The following is a 17,745-nucleotide window of genomic DNA, read 5'->3' on the forward strand; positions in this document are numbered from 1 at the left end:
TCACCTGTAGACCTTGTGAAAATGTGCACTTTTGGCTCTGAGGTCTAAGGATTCATGAATTCTGTGTTTCCAACAAGTTCTCAGGTGATGCTGATATTTCTGGCCCTGAGACCACGCTTTGAGCCACAAGAACAGAGCATGATGATTTCTGTGTGACTGTAATTACTCAGAAGTCAGGCATTCCATGTGGTGGGTCTGTGGTTATGAGATGACATTTCATGTGGAAGAATAACTGTAAATAAAAGAGTGGAGGAAGATGCAGTGTTGATGTCTATATTGTTTATGTAAGGCCAATTTTGAAAATGATTAAGTTCAAAATGACTGAGGCATCTTCAAACCAGAAATCGAACAATTTGAGATGTAGACTTTTAATACCAAAGTTGTTGGGGTTGGCTGTTAGTCTTTGTATGATTTTAATTCAAAGTAAATAAAGAGTGATTTTGATGTTTTCAGTGAGAGATAGTAAGCAATCCAGTACGAATTTAACTTACTCATATTCACTTGAGAGCCTGCCCCATAACTCTGGTCACAGTTTGCCACTAAGTCTGTGCTGTTGGTGAGGATTTGCAATAGGATCTGCAGCAGGACTTGGTTGTTTATTATAAGCCAGAGTCCCTAGTTTGGACACAAAGTGTCAGATTCCTTATTATTCTGGTGCCTTAGGAGAATCATGCATTGCTATAATTGTCTTCATTAGAGATTCACGAATGTGATACTTCAGCACTTAGTCACAAAGATCTTTGAGCCACTAAATGTCTTACATTTATAGAGCAGATCCCAGTTTCAAAGCATCTTTACATTTATTCTAATATTCATTTCATAAATATAACCTAACACCGATTAAAAACCGAGAGATCTTTTCAAAAAATTTATTTAATGTTGCCAGAATCTAGTTAGTCAGAATTATGAATAATGTCCAATAGAAGATAACTGAATTAATTGTTCAGGTCCTCTGAACAATCTAATGGTAGATGCCTAAACAAAAGCAGTGTTTTTCTTACTTTCCTCTTTTCATTCATTATATTCAAAGGAAGGCCCCATGCGATATTTACATCTAGTCTTCCTCACTCAATGACAAATGGAAGTAAACATTTTATGATGTTTTCTTAGCTGAATCTCATCTTCTTCAACTTGTTTTCTTTTAAAAATGATTAATTTTAATTGTAATGATCACACAAGGAAAAAACATTTTAAATAACTAAATAGCAACATCCTTTTTCCTTCTTTCATTTTTTTAGTTAAACCAAGTAGTTCCCCAATTTGTACAGAGTAGATCTTGAAAAGAATTTTCAAAGTTCACCTTATCTTGGTAATGATGTAGAATTCTGACTTACTGAATAGTTAAATGATATGACCATCTTTGACTGCTACATTTTAAGTTGTCAGTTGTCAAAGAACAAATACTGTTTAGTATAAGAAGAATAGTGAAAAATATGCTAACGTTGGAGCCAAACTGATGTTTAAATTCCTTCTTAACACCCATGTGCTGTGTTACCTTCGGCAAGTTATTTATTCTTTCTGAGCCTCATTTTTATCATCTATTAACTGGGATGTTCATGTCTACCTTACAGCGTTATTTTGAGGATTAAAATAAATAATGCATACAATATATTCAGCATCGACATTACCATTGAACAGAATTTTAATACATAAATAAACATTAGGATCTTATAATCCTTATGACAAAATGCTATTTTTATATAAAGTTAACAACAAAAGTACTTTTATTTCATATTTGCACAGGAAGAACATTATCCATTCTTGACATAAGTGAAAACTACAGTGCTTGAGCCATTAACAGAAGAGCTGTGATTGTCATTGACACTAAGCTAATTAATCTCCATAGTAGAACTACCATTGTCAAAAACGTGTTTTCCCAAAAAATTAAGTGACAATATTGCGTACAGTTTACCGACGGAAATCTAACTTTTAAAGTGTAGTCAGCGAATTCACCCATGCTGCAGTGACGTAAGGTAGAGGAGCAAAGAGAATGCTCACTTATAAATATAATTCATAATGAGACTTTTTTTCTTTTTTTGAGACTGAGACTCGCTCTGTTGCCCAGGCTGGAATGCAGTGGCACGATCTCAGCTCACTGCAACCTCCGCCTCCCAGGTTCAAGCGATTCTTCTGCCTCAGCCTCCGGAGTAGCTGGGACTACAGGTGCATGCCACTATGCCCAGCTAATTTTATTTTGTGTGTGTGTTTTTAGTAGAGACAGGATTTCTCTACGTTTTAGTAGAGATGGTGTTTCACCATATTGGCCAGGATAATCTTGAACTCCTGACTTTGTGATCCACCTGCCTCAGCCTCCCAAAGTGCTGGGATTACAGGCATGAGCCACCGTACCAGGCTATAATGAGACATGTTATTAATTCATTGTAATCACATGGGGCTCTGCAAGTCAGGTTATACCCCTGTTCTTTTAGAGAGTTAGGAATGGAAATAATGTGTATGAATGGAATATTCCACTATCATTCAAACAAAGGAAGTCAGATAAAATATCTTCCATATCAAGTGGAAGACAGATATTCTCATTGAGCTTACATATGCACTGTCATATACTGCCTCATAGAAAGATGAAGGTCTGTTTCTGATGGCTAAGTACTGGCTGCAGGACCGCCATACTGATATATTTATAACAACAGAATGCTTTGCATGATTTTTATAGAAAGCCTCCCTTATATTGGTAGCAAACCAGGAGTATCCATTATTTTAGGTGGTACTTCATAGCAAATGCTGTTCTAGCAGTTTGTTTGTTAATGAGTTTTTGTTGTTGTTGTTTTGAGACAGAGTCTCTGTTGCTCAGGCTGGAGTGCAGTGGCACGACCTCGGCTCACTGCAGCCTCTACCTCCTGGGTTCAAGTGATTCTCATATCTCGTCTCATCCTCCCGAGTAGCTGGGATTACAAGCATGCACCAACATGCCTACCTAATTTTTGTATTTTTAGTAGAGATGGGGTTTCACCATGTTGGCCAGGCTGGTCTTTAACTCCTGACCTCAAGTGATCCACCTGCCTCAGCCTCCTTTGCAAAGTGCTGGGATTACAGGCCTAAGCCACCGGGACTGCTACTGTGTTTTTTATTTGATGAAGCATTTGTAGGGCTTTTTAAAAATAAAATGAAATAAGCTGTTCTTAAGAAGACAATGGAAATGGCTGGTTAATTTGTTAAAGGGAAATGTGAGTTAAAGGGCAGCCTATGTGTATGGAACTGGGGCCTTGTGAGCCTTCAAATCTAATCTGGGAGATTGTACTTCAATCTGGGAGATTTTCTTAAAGCGAAATTAGTTTCCAGAACCAAATGTTTAACTCCAAATAGCCAAGTCATCCTTGCGAAAGCAATTCTTTCGCCTAGTAACAGAGTCTCCATATCTTAGCGTAGTTTTGGTCTTAAAGAGAGGAAGGCATAAACTTTTAGCTGATTTCCCCAAGCATCACCTGCTTATTCTTTTAGACACTTTCAGGGTATCCACGAGTAATTAATGCAATTTTTTTCTTACACAGATCCAGTGCCCTACCTGCCAATTCATCTGGTGTTTTAAGTGCCACTCTCCTTGGCATGAAGGTGTTAACTGCAAGGAGTACAAAAAAGGAGACAAATTGTTGCGTCACTGGGCCAGCGAAATTGAGCATGGGCAGAGGAATGCCCAGAAGTGTCCAAAATGCAAGGTGAGATAACTTTTAGGAGAAAAAGAAAAAACATGTGCATCTGGATATGACTGAACAGTATTTACAATATTGAAGCGAATTATAACTGTCTTAATGCAGGTAGGTAGAAAAAGAGTATTTGCTTTTATTTTAGAAAAGTATATAATTAAACTGAATATTTTTATAAACAATGTATATTCTTATTTGCAATACACTTCAAAATTTAAAGAGGCCACATATAAATATTGACTTAAGACATTGATGTCCTTGTATTACATTGAAAAATGAGGACGTACTTTATAGGAAAAATACAGCATAAAAGTGATATGAAAGTATTATTTCTAGTCTGCCATGTGTACTATAATTCTCAATTATATAGGCTCTGAATACTTGCAATCATTTGCTTTTCTTTCCCTGCTGCCATTGCTGATCACTTAAAATTTACGTTAAATTTGATTTGATTGTTTTGTTTTGTTTTTTGTAAATCTGGTGATGTAAAAGCTTATAGCTAAAATCAGGACTTAGGGACTTTATGAATCCCGCTTTTCATCCTTCTTTTGGTAATCATGCAAAGTAATCAAGACTTAGAAGGCAATTTGAGCTCAGACTTAGTAAATCCAACCAGGAAGCCTTGGATTTGATGTTTACACTATAGGGATCTGTTGAAGTTTGAGAGTTTAAAAAAATCTTACTTTAGAAAATCATATGTGTGTATATATATGTGTGTATGCTTTGAGATACATGGTTTCTACCCTTTGCCAAATTTATATTTGGAAATAACCTCAAATTGGGCTAATTATCTTTTAAGCCCAATTTTGCAATTCCTTCTTGGAGACTTAACACCGGATAAATCAAACTTGAGTTATCTGAAATTTTTAAAAATTTGATAATTATGAATACAATTGGAAGTAAAAGTATATTCTAAGCCTATAAATGAGCATAATAATAAATGTACAGATTTATTATACCAAATTCACGTGGTAGTTTATAAATATAGTAAGGAAAAAGTATGGTATGAAATAATTATATTGCATTTTTAGAAAGTGGAAGAAATTTTTCAAATAGTTTAGATGACATGGCTTTCTTAGAAGTGATGTCTAAAGATATGTGGCCTGAAGTTTTTCTTGTAGAAGGCAAATTCATCACAATCACCCATTTAGTTTTAGGGCTATTTCAGATCACTGCATCGGTTGCTCAGTACACTTATTTTTCATTCTATTAAAGAACAACTAGAAAATGAAGTCTTTCCTCACTTTCTCTTGCCTTTTTAGTTTATTCAAAACTACTTCTCAGTTTCAAACAAAACAAAGACCAATAGGAACTTAGAGTACTGTTAAACTACTTAACAGTTATTCGTAAATACACTTTATATCCTTTGGAAAGCTGTAAAAACAATTACAAGTTAGCCTGGTTCTAAAACTGGATTTTGAATGAACACCACTGCAGCATTATACATTGGGGAAATTCTGAATGAACAGGTGTAACACAAAATACATACATTTATGACTGTAATCTCTTAACACAACCTTAAATGGACTCTGATGTAAAGAAAGAAAAGGAAGCCAACCATAGGGAATTTACTGACTGCACTAACAGCCTCCCCCAGTTGTAGCAAATGTAGATAAACAGTTAAGAGAAAGTATAAATGATGCTTCTCCTTTGAAGTAATAGCTAAAAGGTCAGGGCTTTAAAAGGGATTACCTTTAAAATAGCTGAAAAAAAAAAGAACCATGAAATCAGTTTACATCATTACATTGTAGCAGAGAACCTACTTTCTGGTGGGATTTGGGTTCTGCGAAGTTTATGTCTGGTTATGTCATATTTTATGACTCGTTTTGAGTATAAATGGTTTCATTCTTCTTTCTCTTTTAAGCATGACTTTAAAACTTTACATATACTTCTGATCTTTTCCATTGGATGTTAAAATTATATTCCCCCCCATGAAACACTTCTATTATTATAACAAACCCATGAGGAGATAATACTCAATGAATTAATGTTTGTTTTATACTGCAAGTCTTTTTTTAAATAAATATATCTTTTACCATTTATAAATATAAAATAGGAAGATGGTAGGAGTTTCTGAAAAAGAAATGAACAGTTTGTCACATAATGCCTCCAGGTAAACAATTATATATTTTCATATAAATGCTTTCAAGCATGATAACCAAATGTATTTAAAATTTTGTTATGAAAGTATATATATGTGTGTGTGTGTGTGTGTGTGTGTATGTACCCTACTATAGGTATATGTTTTAAATTAGTTCATAATTTTAGTAAATATTGTTATTTATTTATTTAATTGGAGACAGAATCTTGCTCTGTTCCCCAGGCTGGAGTACAATGGCACGATCTTGGCTCACTGCAACCTCCACATCCCAGGCTCAAGCAATTCGCATGCCTCAGCCTCCCAAGTAGCTAGGATTGCAGGCATGAACCACCATGCCTGGCTAATTTTTGTTTTTTTAGTAGACACAGAGTTTCACAATGTTGGCCAGGCTGGTGTCAAACTCCTTACCTCAAGTGGTCTGCTGCCTTGGCCTCCCAAAGTGCTGGGATTACAGGTGTGAGCCACAGTGCCAAACCATATTTTGATTTTCAAATGATTTGTTTATAAAGATGATGTAACATCAGATAGAAATTTTGAAAGAGAGGGAAAATATTCACCCAGAACTCTTCTGCTCCAGTATACTCACTCCTAACATCTTTTTGTATGTCCTTGGTCTTTCCCCTATTTAAATCACTTTTTAAAAATGTTTTAGTTGTAGCGTTCAAATAATTTAACATTCTCAGTTTTTTCACCTAACTCTGCAAGCATTTCTCTCATATTACTAAGCAGTTTTCTGAAGATTTACTTCATTAAACATGAACTGTGTAACACTTGCATAAATATTCCTTCACTATTGGATACCAAGGCTTGCTTGGTTTGTTCTGGGATTTTTAAAAAAAAAATGTTTATTATAAATAATGTGTTGATGGTATTCATCTTGAATATATTTTTTACCATATTTTATACCTTTGAAAGCGTATATATGTAAAAGTAGAATGACTGGGATAAAGGATATCCAGCTGTTATTATTTAGCACATACTGCCAATTTGCTTTCTAGAAGGAATGAATCAATTCATAATTCCACCAAGAAAGTTTGAGGACCTGTTTCAGTATAAGCATTTGCTGGCATTTTAAGTATTTTTTAAATATAAACTTAATAATTTTAAATATTTTTCTTATATTTTATGTTTTTTTGTTTGCTTGTATACTGAATATAAATTTATATATTTTTGAGTTTGTAATGCCCCCTTTTAAATGTTCTGTTCATACCCTTCACCCATTTATGTGGGTCAGATTGGGGCATATTTTTATTATCAAGTTGTATGAGCTCTATATTCAGATAATTAACTCCAATTCTGGCACATTTTCTCCACATTTTTCCTGTTTTCTATTTCTTCCTTTTTATTTGAGTGGTAGGTTTCTCTTTTTCTTTTTAACTTAATTGGTTTGCATATGTATTGTTTAATTTTTGTTTGTTTGACCAAATATATTATTCTCTTTGTGGGCAAATACACAAGCACATGTATCATATGAACACATATTTTTATATATTTACTTATCTTTACATAACTTCATAAATATGTTGCTTCTAAGATTAAAAAGTCATCTATTATCCAGAAGTTTTATTAAAAGTTCAATTTTCTTTTTTCCTTTTAACTTTGATTTTTTAATATTTCAACTATTTAATCCAATCATAATTTATTTTAGGTTATTATGCATTGGGTACCTGAACTAATATTTTTTCCGAATTGAAACCATCTAACCCAATTGTGTTTATGAGATGATTTTTCCCTTATCAATTGATTTGTAATTTCTCTCTAAATTATATCTTAAATTATAATACTAAATGTTATTTAGTAATATTTATCTCTTTTCTTGCTGCTAATTTTTAAAGAAAATTCTATACTTACACCAATCAGTTTTAAATGATTATGCCTTTGTAAAATTTGCTAATCTAAGTGAGGTTTGATAATCTATTAATTCATTATTTTAATTAGTATCCTAAATGAAACAAAATTTTATTTTATTTACTTATAAACATTACTTCTCTCTTAGTGAGTTCTTACCTTTTTTTCAAATGGATAGACCAATTTGGTACATGGTATAGTATTATGAAGAGGTTTGACTTGTGCTTAGAAATCAAAATTTTTATTTGTAATTGTATTTTGGCATGTAATAAGGATGAACATTTAAAGTTTTTTTCCTCATGATCAAGGTACTTATTTACAAGTATGATTTTTATAGTAAGACAAAAATATACAAACATCTAGAATTTATTCATAGACTACTTTTATGAAAACATAACACCACCACATTAAGATCAACTTAGCCATTTTTATTTGAATCTCATGATTTCCTTTTTTGTTTCTTTGAGGTGGTGTCTAGCACTTGTCACCCAGGATGGAGTGCAATGGCGCAATCTTGGCTCCCAAACTTAAGTGATTCTCCTGCATCAGTCTCCCAAGTAGCTGGGATTATAGGTGCCCACCACCATGCCTGGTTAATTTTTGGATTTTTAGTAGAGACGGCATTTCACAATGTTGGCCAGGCTGGTCTCAAACTCCTGACCTCAGGTGATCCTCCCACCTCAGCCTCCCAAACTGCTGGGATTACAGGTGTGAGCCATTGCTTCGTTGCTTCTTAATGCAAAGTATTTTTCAGTCACTTATAAAACACTATTTTTTATCTTAACAATGAGTTTTCTACTTAATGTAAATTCTTAGCCTACAGGAAATATGTGCTAATTTTGAAATGTCTTCTTTAGTTGTCTTAGTTATCACAAAAAATAAATATAGTTATTTATTTTTTATCACAAAAAATTTATATTTTATCATAAAAAATCTGGTTAGTTATTAAAATCTGATTCATAATAGTTTGAAGATTAAATTTAAAGCAAGTGGGCAAATAAATTTTGTTGGAGGTATTAGAGTATTGGTTCAATGTCATGCAAAGATTCATTTTAGACTTTTATAGCACAGATTAGATACTAAAGTCTGAGTTAAGCAAAAAAATTTCTAAGTCAAAAATTGAAAGTGAGATGCAGGCTAAAAATAACACAGGATTATACATTATAAAAACAAACACAGTTAATAAACACTGCCACATACATACACTAAATTATAATTTATTTTATTATAGGATCAACATATTCATTATTTCTGGTTGACAAGAATTCACTTTTCTGTTCTTAAAAGAAATACCAAATGTAAATAGTCATTTCTGGATTCTGATATGTCGTCTCTATACAAAGAGCCTTTGTCCAGTGCTCTTTGTTTGTGGTGTTAGCACAGTAATAACACCAACATGTTCTGATGTTTATTACCTGGTCAGTCTCCTTTGTCGTTACTGTAAATACATTGCCTCATCCAAACTTCAGATGTGATACTAAGATTCTCCTGTCAGTGTACCATTCAGATCTTCATTATTAAGTGATTTCATAAAACTTTAAGGTGTTACACAATAACTTTTACAGGCTTGGTAGTGTGTAAGTTACATTTGTTGTCTCAATTCTCAAAATAAAGTTGTAAACAAGGGTAATTACTCCCATTTCAAGATGCGGAACCAGTTCCAGAGAGTTTAAGTCATGACCAAAAAAGCAAGCAGAAAAAAGTGAATTGTATTTATTCATAACTTATGAATTTGGAGTTAGAGGCATTTACTTATCATGGTATTTCCCTTTAGATATTTTATTCTTTTAAATCCTGCAATAGAATGCTTTGGACAAGAATTTATTGATTCAAAGAAAATGACTAATTTTCCCCTGTTCACATAAGAGTAACACAAAAGCCATTTTTGTGGTCTCTTATATCTGTGGCCACGTAACTTGTGGTCACTGAAATAAAAATGTGAAGTAGTAATGTTGTATCTTATAGATATCCCACAATTCCTTGGTACTTCCTATATCACTACAAAGGCACATGCAGAGGCTGATGACTACTTTAAAACAGTGCCCATTCAGGATAAAATAGTTTCCCCTTAACTACTGATAAACCATTTTTAACTCTCCAGATTGCGTGAAATCACTAAATCTGGAGCAGGGGTTATCATTGGCACTATTTTTGTGGTATGCCAAACTCTAGACCTTAGTTGTAAGAAGCATGATTGTTTGATGGCACATACTTTCTAGGCTGTTAACTGCATTGTATCTAATGCCCTATTTTTATGACAAATAATGTTAGTACTTGTTTACTATCCTGAGATTAAATATATATAATGTGACTACCTATGATATTTTATTTTAAAATTCAATATGTTGTCTTAGTTATAAAATAGAAATAAGTGAAAATATTATAATGAAATAATGCATATGTTAATGTGTAAATACTCAGGTACCATGACATTTTATGGTACCAAAAATGAGAAATAATGAAGCAGTCAAATTTGTGCATGTGTTTAGATTTAACAAACCTTGAAGTAAAATTTGAATGTTATCAATATCTATCCTTTATATTTAATATTTTTAAATGAGGACAAAACAAACATGTGTGTATATATTATTTATATATTATATATAATTGCATGCCATCTAGACTTATATGTATATACATATATGTATTTGTGTGTATGTATATATATATATCTAGTTATGGTACTAGAAAATTCAGTGTACATTAAAACCATGCAAACATATTTTGGGCTTATATATAAAATAGAATTACATTCTAAATACAAACAGTCTCATCAATTTATACAGTAGTTCTATAACTAAATAGTTCACATATTAAAACCATGTAAATGTTATTTTGTGTTTATAAATGAAATAGAGTTTGGATCTAAGTTAAGATATTTGAAACAGATTTTTACCAATATGAATGTCCGATACCTTTAAAAATTACATGAGAAAAGCTCAATTCTTTATTGTGCAGGATGTTTTAAGCATTGCAGGACATCCATAAATGCCAGCTTCACTATCTTTGTGACAACCAGACATCCCAACAACAGCAACTAAATTCTGAAGCATCTCTTGGGGCCTGAGAGCACAGGTTGAGAGCTCTGTTATAGATGATGAGGGTTTCTGTGAAGGATGAAATCCAGTGATCTATGTACACAGGAAACTGAGTAGAAAGCTGCCTGTTTTCCATGTGGATGCTGGTAGAGACATTTTTGCTGAAGGATCTAAAGCTTTCTTATGCAATTCATTAGTTTCCATTTTCTTTTCCTTTCAGGTTTTAGGATTTGCTTTCCCTTTCTACAGCAAACTACACGTAAAATTAAAAAGAGGGGCCGGGCATGGTGGCTCACGCCTGTAATCCCAGCACTTTGGGAGGCCAAGGCGGGTGGATCACGAGGTCAAGAGATCGAGACCATACTGGTCAACATGGTGAAACCCTGTCTCTACTAAAAATACAAAAAATTAGCTGGGCATGGTGGCGGGTGCCTGTAATCCCAGCTACTCAGGAGGCTGAGGCAGGAGAATTGCCTGAACCCAGGAGGCGGAGGTTGCAGTGAGCCGAGATCGCGCCATTGCACTCCAGCCTGGATAACAAGAGCGAAACTCCATCTCAAAAAAAAAAAAATTTAAAAAGAGGGCACACATTTCGCTGTTGGCTCAGGTGTAGGCAGATCAGAAAGGTTTGGGGAACTGTGTGAAAAGCTGTATATCCAAATACCTACTCAACATCTTCAACCTGCTCTAATAGACTTCTTCAATGTCATATGTTCTCTTCTCCCCAAAATGGTTCTTCTCATAGCTTTTCCATCTCAGTAAATGGCTACTCCAGTCTTCCAGCTGCTCAGGCCAAGAACTTTAGGTTATTCCAGACTCTGCTTCTTTCACTTCCCACGTCCGGTGAGTCATTAAATTTTGTAGATTGTGCCACTAAAATAGATTTAGAATCTGACCACATCTCAGCACCCCCACTATCGCTAACCTGGGACAAGACATCATCATCTTTCCCTGTCCAGGATTTGTATGATAACCTCCTAACTGGTTTCTCATTCATTCTTCACAATGTTCTTAACCCAGCAGCTAGAATGATGCTATTAAACATACGCAGATTACATCACTCTGCTCAAAACTGTCTGTGGTTCCTGTCTCACACAGAGCAAAAGTTAATCCTTTGATGACCATATAATCTGTCACCCTCTGAACATGTCCCCATTTGGTGACTCCTCTTGCCTCATCTTAACTTCCTTCACCCTGCTACAGTCATATTGCACTGCTGGCTATACTTCCGAACAGCAGGTATTCTCCCTTTTCTGGGTCTCCACACTTGCCATGTCTCTGTGTCTGGAATGTTCTTGCCACAGATGTGTGCACGGCCAGCTCTCTCACTTCTTACATGTTTTTGAGGAAAATTCAGCTTCTCAGTAAAAGTTCAAATGGTCACTTTATGTATAATTTCAAACCACCGTCCCCTACATCAGTAGGTTCTATCCCCTCCCATATGCCTTATATTTTCTTTATAGTGTGATATTACTTATCACTGCTTAAAATAATGAACATGTTTTGCAGCCATGAGAGCAGGGATTTGATCTATTTTACTCTCTGCGTTTCCTCTAGTATTTAGAGTGTTGCCAGGCTTTGGATAGCTCTAAATAATAGATAATGGCTGAATAAATAAACGAACTTTTGCATTCTATCTTATATGGACTTTTAATGAGAATTTGTTGTGTGCACTATAGGATGTGATGCTTTTTCTCCTGGAACTTGCAGAAGGGGAGACATGGTCCCTAGGCTGACAATGACAAACAGTATTGCACTTCAGTGGAATGTTGCAGCGAGTATAATACGAGGGTTCATGGCGAAAGGACTTATTACCATCTTGAGGAATCCGAGGGAGCTGGGTTGTTGAGGATTGTCGGATAGATTATGGCACGATGAAAGGCATCCAAAAGAGGGAGATTACAATTAAAACTGCAAAGGCACAGAGCCAGGAAGTGTTTGATGCACATGGGAACCACAAGCATTTTGTGGTTCACTTAGCATATGGTTTATGGAAGGAAGTGGTGAAAGGTAGAGCTGGAGAAGCAAACAAGGGCTGGGACTTTGCAGGCAACATTAAGATAGTTGGGTTTTATCCTCCAGACTATAGGGGCCGTTGAAAGACACAAGCAGGAGAGTAGTGGTATCATTTATCAATGAGAAAATATTCTTTCATGCATTTGGCATAGCTTATGCATATGTATTTGTTTATACAATTGTTTAATGCCTATCTACATGGATAAGCTTTTTAAAGGCAGGAGCCATGTCATATATTATCAGTGAACCAATAATTATTTGTTGAATGAATGAAAGACAGCTAGATGTTTCAGGAACATGGGATTGCAGTCAGTTTAGGAGGAATTGAGATGCAAGTAAGAATAGTATCAGATTTATACTTTAGGTTGGCTGTTGATTTTATTGTGGTAGTTGTAGACATCTAAAAGAAAATAATGACAGTATGTGCTAGGCTGATTGTCAAAGGGCTGGAGGAGAAAAGAATTAGATAAATATTGTGGGGCTAAAACTACCTGACCTTGGTGGAGGTTTGAATGTGGGAAGTAAAAACAGGATAACTACCAGATACTTAGTTAGGGTGTCTAAATGGATGGTGATACCATAAACTAAAATAAAATAATGGAGACAGAGTTAGATTTATTTATTTTTTGTTGCAGTGGTGAGCCATAATATGACGATGAGTTTGGTTTTGTTCATTTGACTTTGAAATGGCTGTAAGGCATAAAGGTATATCTGACCAGTAAACAGTTGCTATGTGAGTCGGAAGCTCAGGAGCCAGGTCTTCAGCAGAAGTAAAGATCCACGTTTATTGGAATAAAGTCAAAACCATTTGAATGTGGAAGAGATCACCCAAGGAGCAAACGCAAAGTGGTGAGTCATGGGTGGAATTAAGGGCTTGGTGAAGGAATAGAAACCTCAAAGAGGAGAGGAAAATCTGGAAAAAAGATGTCATTGAAGCAAGAGTATATCAGAGGTCAGGAAGGACGTACTGAGCAACTGATTAAATGACACAGAGACACAATAAGATAAAAATTTAAAACATGTTCATTATGTTTGGCAGTTAGGGGGTCATGGATAATATTCATGTGTTTTTAAAAAAGTATTTATCAAGGACATGCTGTGTGTTGGGACTGTGCAAGCCCCTTTAATGAGATAATGAAAAAGAAGTACATTATCTGGGCCCTTGCAGATTTTATAGACTGGGAGAGTAGAGAGTTTGAATGGAGGGATACAGATAATTGATGAGTTTTAAAATGTAGAGTGAGAAATGCTGCAACAGGGCTGATGCAGGGTACTTCTCCATTGGTAGATACATGCCATAAATATGCTGTATTTAGCATTTTCTCCCTGCCTTTAAGTCCCCTTAACTGGTGAACTGCTACTTGTCCTTCATTTCTTAGATCAAATGTCATTTTCTTAGAGAAACCTCCTCTGACCTTTATTAAACCAGATCAAGCTCATCTGTTGAGTATTGTCTTTATGCTTTCTACTTTTCCTTCATAGCATTTGGCATAGCTTATGAATATATATTTATTAATACAATTGATTACTATCTGTCTACACCTATAAGCTCCTTAAGAGCAGGAGTCATGTCAGACTTTATCAATGAGAAAATATTTTTTCATGCATTTGGCAACGTTTATGCATAAACAAATGTTTATACAATTGGTTAGTGTCTGTCTACATGTATAATCTCTTTAAAGACAGGAGCCATGTCATATTTTATCAGTGAACAAATAATCATTTGTTGAATGAACAAATGCATGAAAGACAGCTAGATGTTTCAGGACCATGAGATTGCAGTCAGTTTAGGAGGAATTGAAATGCAAGTGGCAACAGTGAGTGGAGTATTCTTTGTACAAATGAAAGGGTGAGGGTAATCATTGGCTAAAGGATCAGTTGGAATGAAAGGAAGTAGTCAGTAGGGTGGGATTTATAATCACAGGACAGGTGAAGATGAAGCTGAAGGAGGGGAAAATTAGCATCTGAAGATTTCTGAGAACATGGGGCAGTGGGATCAAGGGAAGTGGTATGGAAAAGAAGGAAGGAAATTAGGCTAATGTATTGTACGGCTCTACCTTGAAGAATAAGATTTGGACAGTATACTGCACTTTAAGGAATCATTGTCAATATAAATTAATCATAAGACAACTCAAAACATATGAAATTTTCTGTAACAAAAAGAAACCAGTACCTTGAAGATAATTAATGTTATCAGAGAGTTAATGGCCTTAAAAAGCTAATATTATAGCAGGAGACACCAAATGATTTTGAAATCAGCATCTTAATTATTTTTGCAACATAGTCTACTGTGATAGAAGCAACTGATTCTTGTTCCTTCAGAGTTTTACATGTGACAATTACCTCTAAATAGTAGTCTTTTACACCTAGTCTTTGATACTGTCTATTAGCTCCCTGACATGGCAGTTGAGGATTCATTTTACTTACTTGACTCTAGCTGCATTCATATTGCTGCAAAGAACGTGATTTCATTCTTTTTTGTGGCTCAGTAGTATTCCATGGTCTGTATATACCACATTTTCTTTATCTCATCCAGTGTTGATGGGCACCTAAATTGATTCCATTTGTTTGCTGTTGTGAATAGTGCTGCAGTGAACATGCAAGTGCATATTTTTCATAAACGGATTCTTTTCTTTTGAGTATATACCCAGTGATAAGACTTCTGGGTCCAACTGTAGTTCTGAGTTCTTTGAGAAATTTCCAAACTGCTCTCCACAGTGACTGACCTAATCCACATTCCCAACATGTATAAGCTTCCCTTTTCTCTGCAGTCTCACAACATCTGTTGTTTTTTTGACTTTTTAATAATATATATGCTGACAGGCGTGACGTCTCAGGGGAATTTTTTTTATTTCAATAGTTTTGGGAGTACAGGTGGTTTTTGGTTACACTGGTAAATTCTTCAGTGGTGATTTCTGAGATTTTAGTGCCTCTATTATCCTAGCAGTATACACTGTACCCAGTATATAGTCTTTTATCCCTCACTCCCTTTTCACTCTTAACCCCGACCCTGAGTCCCCAAACTTCAGGAGATCATTTTTATACCTTTTCATCCTCATAGCTTAGCTCCCAATTATCATTGAGACCATAGGCATTTGGTTTTCCATTCCTGAGTTACTTCGCTTAAAGTAATGGCCTCCAGCTCCACCAAGTTGCTGCAAAAGACATTATTTTGTTTCTTTTATGCTTCTGAGTAGCATTCCATGGTGCATGAATACCATGGTTTTTTTTTGTTTGTTTGTTTTTTTGAGACAGAGTTTCGCTCTTGTTACCCAGGCTGGAGTGCAATGGCCCGATCTCGGCTCACCGCAACCTCCCTCCTGGGTTCAGGCAATTCTCCCGCCTCAGCCTCCTGAGTAGCTGGGATTACAGCCACGCGCCACCATGCCCAGCTAATTTTTTGTATTTTTAGTAGAGACGGGGTTTCACCATGTTGACCAGGATGGTCTCGATCTCTTGACCTCGTGATCCACCCACCTCGGCCTCCCAAAGTGCTGGGATTACAGGCGTGAGCCACCGCGCCTGGCCGAATACCATGTTTTTTTATCCACTCATTGGTTGATGGGCACTTAGGTTGGTTCTTGAAGTTGTCAATCATGCTACTATAAACGTGTGTGTGCACATGTATTTTTCATATAATGATTTCTTTTCTTTTGGGTAGATACCTAGCAGTGGGATTGCTGGATCAAATGATATTTTACTTTTGGTTCTTTAAGGAGTCTGTTTCCCATCGTGATTGTACTAATTTGCAGTTCTACAAACATAAAAGGGTTATCTTTTCACCACATTCACACCAACATCTGTTGTGTTTAGACTTATTAATTATGGCCATTCTTGGCAGGAGTAAGGTGGTATCTCATTGTGGTTTTAATTTGCATTTCCCTGATGATTAGTAATGTTGAGCTTTTTTTATATGTTTGTTGATTTTTGGTACATTTTCTTTTGAGAAATGTCTATTCACGTCCTTTGCCAACTTTTTGATGGGATTTGTTTGTGTTTCAGGGGATTTTTTTTAAAGCTTTCCTTGTAACTTTTGTTTCTACTTAATTCTTCCAGATATCAAAAGTCATCGAGGGAAATACATATATAAAAATACTTTTAAAAACAAATTAGAGGTTAGAATTTTGTCTAGAGTAAAATATATGTTGGGGGCAACAATACCTAGCAGTCAATTCAGTTACCAAATGCTGCTTAAACAATAATGTAAGCCTTCATTTCTTGGTGAAACTGGAGACAAATACTTGTGGGCAGATGTGTACTGATTTAGTCAAAACATTGTATATTCAGCAGTTCATTTATTGTTATTCTTCTACTTTATGATTAGGGCAAAACATATTTGAAAATAACAGGCCAAATTCCAGTTCTGTCTTTTTTAGATACTTTGTGGGCATTTTATTGAACTAAATGTAAACAACTTGAGGAGGATAGGTGCTATTTTATTTTATTCATGCAGATGGTTCCCAAGTTAAGATGATCTGACATGATTTTGACTTTTCTTATCATTTTTCAACTTTTCCATGATGTGAAAGTAACATGCATTTGGTAGAAACCATACTTTGAAATTTGAATTTTGATCATTCCCAGGCTCACAGTAAGCTGGGCAGTGGCAGTGAGCCACAGCTGGCAATCACACGCCATCACAAGGATGAACAACTGATCCTCACAGTGGACTGGGTCGCCAGCATTTTTTGGATATTGTGTTTTGTATTTTCATATCCTATGTCTACAAATTGCCCATTTTCAACCTATGATATTTTCAACTTGGAGCATCTGCCAGTATATATGTGTATTTCATATATATAAAATGATTAATCTCTTATTACAGGTCTTAATCTGTCCTATGAAGACTATCCTACACACAAAACTGGTTCCTTGTGTCATTTCCATCTACTACAACGTGGACTTAGTATCAAACTTTTATAAGGGACTGTCTAGCTTATTCTGAATATTTCATCTTATGACCTTAAGTATAGAAATATATAAGTAATGTTTGGTGCCTATATATTCAATTCCATACATGTCAGTCCTTATTTCTGATAGATAGAAGAAACTATGAGTACTAACAAATCAAATGTCATTTGTG

The 17,745-nt window shown here is 35.1% G+C and overlaps 1 protein-coding gene across 2 annotated transcripts in view; it reads left to right on the plus strand.

The window, feature by feature from the left end:
* Positions 1-17,745, plus strand: part of RNF217 (ring finger protein 217) — a 128,982-nt gene that overhangs the window by 96,241 nt on the left and 14,996 nt on the right. For both annotated transcript variants that reach the window (XM_002746925.6, XM_035296618.3), the window contains one exon: positions 3,507-3,671. In XM_002746925.6, the coding sequence (XP_002746971.2) occupies positions 3,507-3,671 (165 nt within the window). The remainder of the gene's footprint in view (positions 1-3,506; positions 3,672-17,745) is intronic.

The sequence above is a fragment of the Callithrix jacchus genome, chromosome 4 (genome assembly GCF_049354715.1).
Source record: "Callithrix jacchus isolate 240 chromosome 4, calJac240_pri, whole genome shotgun sequence".
Lineage (NCBI taxonomy): Eukaryota > Metazoa > Chordata > Mammalia > Primates > Cebidae > Callithrix > Callithrix jacchus.